Consider the following 9041-nt stretch of genomic DNA (forward strand, 5'->3'; position numbering starts at 1 on the left):
TAGTATTTTTGGGGGGGGGGGGGAAAGAAGTTAGAATCTGTTAGAAACTGTATTAAGCACTTTGCCTGGCAAAAACATTTTGTTAAAGAACATATCTGGTCCCTGCTTTCAGGAAGTAAGATCCTGAAATTTAAGAAGCATACCCTAAGATGCTGATTTTTGTCTCAAAAGGGGCTCCACAGGGTCTGTACCCTCTTCCACCACAGTCAATACTGTGACTATGTCCGTACTCAAGAGTATGTCATCTAACTGCTTGGTTTTATTTCTGTTTGTTACTTTATACACTGGCATGATATTTCCCCCTTGAACTAGAGTGTATCATTCAGTGCTCTCCAGAGAGACCAAACCAATAGAATATATATATGGGATATATGGGCGTGGGGGAGGAGTGGGGGGGATTGGGGAAAGATTTATTTTGAAGAATTGGCTCATGAAATTGTGGGGACTGGCCAATCTGAAATTTGTCAGGCAGGCCAGCAGGCTAGAAATTCAGGCAGGATTTCTGTGTTACACTCTTGAGGCAGAATTCCTTCAATTGATTGGATGAGGCCTCCCAGTATTACCAAGGGTAATCTTTATTTCAAGGCAGCTGATTGTAAATGTTAATCACCTTCACAGCAACATCTAGACTAGTGTTTTGCACACCGTAGCTGGGCACCGTGGCCTAGCCAGTTGACACAAAAAGTTAGCCATCACTTAGCATGAAGGCTTATCAATCAGCTTTTGCTAAACAAGTAAATTAAGTCAAGACAAATCATTGCATTAAAAAAAAAAAAAAATCTGTCATCCAGGTGAGAGTTGAGTACGTATTACTGTTAGTGAAGAAAGCAGAGAAGCACAGATCTGAAAAGGGAGTGTTTCCCTCCCCGCAGTGCATCTTAAGCAAAGGTGTCATGGCTAAGTGAGTCCAGAATAGTAGGGAGGAAAGAAGTCTAAGAAGGGATGGTGTGCTTCTTGCAAGTTGTCTGAGGCTTGTTCTGTGCTGCAAATGCAGTATCTTCTTTGGAACTTAAAGGCACAGAGCCTAACCTTGGGGAATCTCAATGTCTGATCATTAAGGTGCAGAGAGGAATTTCAGTTAATGACTAGGTGTGGGGCTCTGTCTATCCTTAACATGGTTCCAGTGTCAGCAGAGCTGATTACAGTTGGTTGTGAGTTAAGACAACTCTGAAAACTTCCCATCTTTTTGTTCCCAAAACATTCATTTTGTTTATCAGGGGGAAAACTTAATCCTTGTATTAAAAAAAAATTTTTTTTAAGTTTTTTTATTTATTTTTTGAGAAGAGAGAGAGAATCCCAAGCAGGCTCTGCACAGCCAGTGCGGAGCCGGATGTAGGGCTCGAACTCACGAACCGGTGAGATCATGACCTGAGCAGAAACCAAGAGCCAGCCGTCTAACTGACCGAGCCCCCCAGGTGCTCCTGTGTTAAAGATGTTGTTAAATGGCACTTGTTGATTGTGGGAGAGAGAATGCACATACAGAGGACACTGGGGAGAATCACTGAGGAAGGGCCTGGCTCAGGGAAACTGGCTTTTTGTGGTTTCCAAGACCTACTGCAGCAGGGCAGGGAGGGGGAGCCTCTTCTGACTATGCACTGCAGGATTTATATTGCCTACAGAGGGAGTATTAAGTTGGGACACTTCCCAAATAATCAGTTAAGGAAACTGGACTATAAGAGGTTGAAGGGCAGTCCTCACAGTCCATTTCAAGTCTGCCAAGTTACTTCCATAAGTCACTTAAAGTTAGAAAGCTGTCAAATTATTATTAAATGTTGATGATTTGCATGGGATGTCTGTTTGAAATGAAAATTAAATCCTAACTTTACACTTGCATGTCTTAAGGAGAGCCATTTCCCTCTGGTATATTCTCGAAAAGTGTAGATTTTAAGACTCTTTGAGCAATATAGGTAAGTCAGTCCTGCTCCAGAAATAGAAAGTTCTTCCATGTAAGTTTAGATAGTCACTCTCTTTTAAATTCACTCATAGCTCTCATTTCATTTTGAAGCCTAGACTATAAACATGATGCCTCTTTCCCCCCAACATTTGCTTTTATTGTCACTATAATTTGCCAGTTCTTTCACTTAACTTTTTCTGTTTCCTTTTGTTACTGTCAGACATACATTCTCATTTGATGTTTGGTAGAGCCTTCAGATAGCTCTCATGTCCACCCCTCAAGGCGTGGCTCTGTGGGGAGTGGCGTGCAGCTTATGCCCAACACGTTCCAGGAGCATTGGGAGGTTGTTTGCCCTGGGACCACCAGTAGTAACACACTTGGACTTGTGGAAGGTTAGGATAGGCTGACTCTTCATTTGAAGTTTGTCTTCTTTATCAAAGACTTCCTTTTTTTTTTTTTTTTTTTTTTTTAAATAAGTTTCTTCTTGCTAACCTATGTTAGAGTTAGAACAGTGGTTCTCAACCAGGAATGATTTTGCTCCCCAGGAGACATTTGGTATTGTCTGGAGTCATTTTGGTGGTTACAATGGTGGGTATGGGTGCTACTGACTCCTAGTGAGCAGAGGCCAGGGATGCTGGGAAACATCCTGTGGTTCACAGGACAGCCCTCTAACATAAAATAATTATCTGAGGGCTCCTGGGTGGCTCGTCGGTTGAGCAGCCGAGTCTTGATTTCAGTTCAAGTCATGATCCCAAGGTCATGGGATTAAGCCTTACTGCCTGCATCAGGCTCCATACTGAGTGTGGAGCCCGCTTAGGATTCTCCTTCTCTCCCTCTGCCCTTCTCCCCTGCGCGCGCGCGCGCTCTCTCTCTCTCTCTCTCTCTCTCTCTCTCTCTAATAAAAAATTAAAAAAAAAAAAAAGAATTCTCTGGCCCAAAATGTTGAATAATGATGTCGGGAAGCCCTGGGTTAGAAGAATTAAAACAAGCCAGATTCTTAACTAAGGCAGAGGAAGTTGGCTTACGTTGTGTATAATTTCATTCAGCTGGAAAGAATTCTAATGATCTTCTAATGGAGTTTTTATTTTTGAAACGTAACGCTTACAGGGAAACCTGATACATAAAACAGAGAAGGGTGGTGCCTCTCAGTTGGTGGACAATGAGTGTGGCAGTTTGGGATTACCCGTGCACGGGGGACTCAGAAGAACACGCAGGACCTCAAGGAACAGAACCTGAAAAATACTGATCCAGTCTAACCTCCTTATTTCATAGATGAAGAAACATAGGGCCCCAAGAAGTAAAATAACATGGCTGAGATCTCTTCGTAAGCCCCTGGCCGAGAGTCCAGTTCTAGGACTGGCCCCCAGTCCTTCATTCTTTTTACTCCATACTAAGAGCACGGAGGGGAAAGAGGATTTCTCCCCATGGCTTTGCTGTATTATTTTTCACGGATACCAGGGGGCTGAGAGCTATGTCTAAATAATCATTTGATGGGAACTCTGTGGGGGATAATCATCTTTTTAGTACTTGTTTTCCTTGTGGCCGCCTAATCTAGCCTTCTCTTTTGTTGTTGACATTTACTGATTTTCCACTTTAGCATCATAGACGATAGGAGTTTAGCAATCTGGTCATTTTACAGACTCCATCTGGAGAGGTGACATTGACTTGCTTAGTGTCTCCTAGCAAGTTCATGGCTAGCAGAACTGAGTAGAATCTAGAGCCCCGGAAACCATTATGGTCATCTTCCCACCACACCATGGCGCCACCGCTCCATGCCTCCAGCCACATTTACGTACAGGAAAGATGCTCGTGTCCCCTCTTGCAAGAGTACACCCAGTTTTCTGTGTGTGAGTTTGTGAGAGATCTCCAAACTTGTGAAGGATTATAAGATAAAATATGTGAATCATTTCTTGAGAACAGTTTTCTTTAACTGCTGTCCCCTGTTGGCCCCATGACAATTTTTCCTTTGCTCTTTTCCACTTTTCTTTTCTGCCTTAAGTCTCTGGTGTAGTTGTTTCGTATGCTAATTCAAAGAAAAGCAGTAAGGAAAATACTACAGTTTTATCTTATATTTGTTTAGAGCTTGATACTTTTAGTATAAAGTTTTAAAATTTTTATTGAAGTGGAACATACATATAATAAGTGCACAAAGCTCAAATATGCAACCTGATGAATTCTTACATATTCACATATATGGGTACCCACCACTCAGATCAAAATATAGAACATTTACATTACCCCAGAAGCCTCTTTGTACCCTTCGCATTCAGAAACCCCTGGTCCCCGGGGTAACCACTATTCTGACACCTGTCACTTGAGCATAGCTTTGCCTGTCCTTAACCTTTATGATTCATCCATGATGTTAGAGTGGTTCATCCTTTGTTATAGCTATGCTCCCTTTTACGGTTATACCATCATTTATTTATCCATTCCCCTCATGGTGGGCATTTGATTGTTTCCAGACTTTGGCACTTATGAATAAAAATGCTATGGCTCTTGTACATACACGTCATTTGGTGGACATATATCAGGTACACTCCTAGGAGTTGAACATAAAAGCTACATATGACGAGGTAGGTTTGCATACTTTTTTCCATCTGAGGCCCGCCACAACCCATGAGATAGAGCGAGCACTAGTATTCCCTTTTGGTTTTGGGGGGAAATGAATTATAGAAAGGTCAAGCGGCTTGCCCATGAGACTGAGGTTAGCTAGGGTTATGGTTATGTTCTCCCACAGCAGGTTGCCAGATTTCTCTGCTGTGCAATATGGCCTTTGTAGCACGATGTAAGATACACAGGGTATAAACTCACATGTATGTCCTTTTAGGCAAAATACATGCAAACAGACTTGTTCTTCCTGATGCTTTTATACATCTGGATTATGGGTGGACTGGATGGTATTGGAGTCAGCCCGCTGGAAGCCATGTGAGTTTAATTCAGGACTGGTCAGGGTCTGAGCACAAGCTGATGATTAGTTGTTAGTCTTATGGAGGGGTTAGACTGGTTGTTTCCATACAGACGTTACTGACTCCATTTCCCTGCTGTGGCCAGGATTGTATTTCGGTGTGCTTGCAAAGCAACAGTTTGTCCATTTCACAAAGCTCTTCAAGTAAGGACACTCTTTCTTGGTAACCCCAAGTGAATCCTGGTGGTTTGAGGAAGGAGGAGTGTGTCACACAAGTATCCTTTCTATTTATTCTCAACCTGGCAGCATTGCAGAGGGAAAGAACACGCGAGAAGATGAGAGTTGGCTCCTGCCCCTTCCTGCTGCGTTCAGAGAATCTGTTGCTTTTATTGAGAAAGCAGGCCAGTCATCGAGTTCTCTGCTATATCTCCAGCTTCCCGTCACACTGCACAGCCTGCAAATTACTTGCAGTTAAAAACTCTGATGAAGAGGAGTGATATGTGTAAGGGATCAGCCTTGCCTGGGGCTCTGGGGAGATAATGGATGGCAGCCCGGCTTTTAGCCATCATTCGCTTGCGCAGAAGTATGAAGCAGATCTGTCAGGAGAATCACTTGCAGGTGCTTAGCACGTGATGGAAATGAGAGTTTGCTTGCTGGTGCTCCTCTCTTCCTAGGAGGTCGGCCTGGTCTCAGCGATGGGCCGTTTGTGTTTAATTGTATGTACTGCAGTCGTACTGTGCAGACAGCCCTGCCTTCATCTATCTGGTAATTGCACCGTGAAAAGGGGGTGTGCAGGTGAGGAGGGATGGAGTTTGGAGCTCTTAGAGGCTATGTGCCAGAAAATGTTAGGGGTTTTCTAGACTGGCAAGTACCTACCACATATCCGGTCCCTCAGGGTGATGAAGGGTATGGTGGACTGTGGAACTGCTGGGCCCTGGGAGCGTGTCTGTGTCTGGCAGGTGCTGCTGATGTGTGGCCCCCCCAGAGGTTTCTGGAAAAACACAGCTCTGCTCTTAACCCTCTTCACCCAAACTGGGCAAGTCTTTTAGCCATGCATTCCTAATGTAAGAACTATCATGCAGCTAAGTGGTAATGCATAGGAGAGGCAAGGAACAAAGTAAAAACCATTTTTAATGATGGTAATTACAATCATAATCTAAGGTATCTAGGATATCCTAGACCTCTTAGAATCTAGGATAGAGCAGAGTTTAATCTTTAGACATACACCATATGCAGATACACATGTGGTGGTCATTTATCTGTACTTGGCCCTCAGGTATCTTAATAATCAACTAGAATAAATAAAAAAGAACTAATGGTACAGAAGCTGCATTATAGTTCTACTTCAGACTGTATCCCCCTTTGCTAGCATTTCCCATCTCTTATACCATTGATGCCCAGCACTGAACATGGTCCAGTTTCAGGTCAACAAAGGGCCATGGAAGGATCCATGAGTATCCTGAGAAGGAATAAATTCCTGAGTCTCTCAGTCAAAACTGAAGTTAATGAGTGGTGAGTGGTTTTGACTGAGGAAAAAAAGTCCAAGACAGAGGCTGAGTCAAAAGCAAACTGTCATGGCCATGGCGCCAGTTCTGCAAATACAGTGTCCACCGATGCTGTGTTATGACCCGTGTGTGTGAGTTTCTGCACTCGAGGGATGGCAGGACGTGCAGCACTGGCTTCCTGACACTTGCCGCACATAGCCTAATAATTCAGGGTGACTTTGGCCTTGTGCTCCATGCACACTGGCCCTGAGGAGTGCAGGCGGGAGAGGGAGGCCCCACGTTTAAAAACGCTCCTCTGGGTTTGGCTCTGCGGCCATTTCAGGGACTTAGGGTACCAGGAGATGGAGCACCCTCTGGGGTTAGATAAGTGGATGACAAACCCCAGCTCTCAGACCCAGTTACTGCCTGCTTGGAAGAGAGGAGACCCCACTGCTCTCTCCTAGAGGGATGGGGAGAGAGCAGGAGTGTTCAGATGATTTTCAAGGGCACCCAGCACTTTTTTAAAATCTGAATTTCATCCCTAGATCCTTGCAGACTTCGATTCAGGGCACTTGCTTTTCTGTGCATCTGCCTTTCAGAAGCTCCAGGTCTAGAATACTAATGCTGAACAGAAGCATGCATTAGAAGTTTTCTCCTCCACCTTTGTTTTTCAGACGTTTTCTAACCAATTGAAGGATTTCCAGGAAAGGAATTGCACAGCCTCTCAAGCTCACCCATTTTTGTGTTTCACATCATTTACAGGAAGTCCTTCCTTTTGTCCTCCATGGAGTTGAGGAATGAGATTCTAATTGTTGAGTTCACACACTGGATTCTTATGCTCCTTTCAAAAGAGACCAAAACGTAATCGTTCCAGGAGTTTAGTTCTTTTCCTTATTTTAGAGAGAGACAGAGGGACAGCACGAACAGGGGAGAGGAGCAGAGAGAGAGAGTGAGAGAGAGAGGGACAGAGAGAATCTTAAGCAGGCTCCAAGCTCAGCTCATAGCTTGATCCCATGACCCTGGGATCACGACCTGAGCTGAAATCAAGAGTTGGACACTTAACCGACTGGCCCAAGGAGCCCCAGGTTTGGTTCTTTTCTTACCTCTAATGAGCACAAAAGTCCCCTGGGGAAGCAGAAATGGAAATGTCCGCAATGCCTGACACGGGGCCCTCCGGTGGGGTCACTGCCTTGGCAAACCATGTCGTTTTCTCCCTCTTCACAAGAACTTTCTCTTGGTCACTAATTAACATGAGCTATTCAACTTAAAAATTGGTGCTCTTGTCCAGGGCCAAATGAAGGAGTATGCATCAAGATGATGCTGCTTTGAGGCCACTGCAGTGAGACTTTGCTAAGCAAGCCTTCTTAGGTCTGCCTGTGACACCGCCAGCAGACTGTCCCCTCCATCCAAAGAGGCAAAAATGTCATTTTGGTGTCATGCCTGGCTTTGTATTCACAGTTTCTGGCCCCTAGAGAAAATCCAAATGAAGACGCAGCAGCCATATTTGCAGAAGGTGGTGACGTGGATGATTTAGTAAGTGCTTTTCATCTCTTCCAGGTGTTCTCCAGATCGGACTGGTCCGAATGTAAATACAGCCACAGTGCTACCTATCATAGGCCTGTTTCTTAATTTGAGTTTTAATTGCTGACACACCAGAAGCTCCCTACACTATTATTTATTGCCGTTATAAATTTAATCAGATAGGTAATTTCATAAGGAAATTCCCGTGCTCTCTGGTTTCACTTATATTGTTCATTCAGTTTAATCCTTTCTCGTGAAGGACTGAAAAAGAGCTGGTGAGGCCATTCCTTTAGTAGCAAAATGTCATAATTTACTGAAATTGCTCTCAACCAAAATAAGCAATACAGCATGCAATTTGTGTGGGTTGACAAATAAAAACAGCCTTTTAAAAGCCTAATTCTTGAATATTGTCAATTAACTTAATGTAAACAAAATCAGCTGAGAGGCATTTGGGGATTTCTGGACCTCCTCACACCTTGTCTGGTTGCCTGGGAGGCTGTGTAAGCCTTGCCTTTGTATCCATCCTTCATGTGGGGAAACTTCCCACCTTTTAGCCTCACACGACAGCTAATTCCAGTACAAACTTTCAGTCTGTTTGTGGAGAAGTCTTCAGTGTTGTGACCACTTACTGGGTTTTTAACTCCTGAAACAGCACTGAGTTAGTACATGTATGCCACCAGTGAAGAGAGCCATTGTCGTTAAACTCCTTCTCACCAGGGAAGCAGCGGTCCGTGGTTGGCCTGGCTCCTTTCTAAAAGTGTTCTTCTCATTCACAGCTGGACTTGATATAGGTCGTGGCCGTGTGGGGAATCTGCGAGAATTGTCACCGCTCTCACGCTGGGAGTTCTGTCCAGAGGAGGCCATTCAAGGGAACTGGAAGCTCTGGGGATGGTCTCTGTAGGTTCTGCGGAAGAGAATCTCCTAATTCTCTGGAATGAGTAGATACAACTATAAGGGGTCATTTAGAGCCTATACATGTTTATAAAGAATCGTTGCTTTCTGATCAGTGTATTATTTCTTTTGTGGTCTTTATGATCTCGGTATATTTATGCATGTGCTTTGAAGTTTTTGGAAAACCGATTTCTTCCTGACCTGGTATACTGGTAAGGATCACAGGCCTCGTGGAGCTTCACCTCGTGTCATTGGTGACCTTCTGAGTCCTGTCCTGGAGGTACAGCCCACTGTCCGACCCCCCAACAGCTTATGCTGGTCATAGAGTGGCGGTAGTTCCTTACCG

The 9041-nt window shown here is 44.2% G+C and overlaps 1 protein-coding gene across 2 annotated transcripts in view; it reads left to right on the forward strand.

The window, feature by feature from the left end:
• XRCC5 (X-ray repair cross complementing 5) overlaps window positions 1-8807 on the forward strand; it is an 89772-nt gene extending 80965 nt beyond the window's left edge. The window contains exons 20-21 of one of the 2 annotated variants that reach the window (XM_007086104.3): window positions 7742-7816; window positions 8581-8807. In XM_007086104.3, coding sequence (XP_007086166.2) covers window positions 7742-7816; window positions 8581-8595 — 90 coding nt within the window. In that variant the 3' untranslated portion in view covers window positions 8596-8807. Of the gene's footprint in view, window positions 1-7741; window positions 7817-8580 lie in introns of those variants that run through there. The other variant, XR_006220927.1, reaches the window with a different exon arrangement.
• Window positions 8808-9041: the final 234 nt, after the last annotated feature.

This window comes from Panthera tigris, chromosome C1 (assembly GCF_018350195.1).
Source record: "Panthera tigris isolate Pti1 chromosome C1, P.tigris_Pti1_mat1.1, whole genome shotgun sequence".
NCBI classification, from domain to species: Eukaryota; Metazoa; Chordata; class Mammalia; order Carnivora; family Felidae; genus Panthera; species Panthera tigris.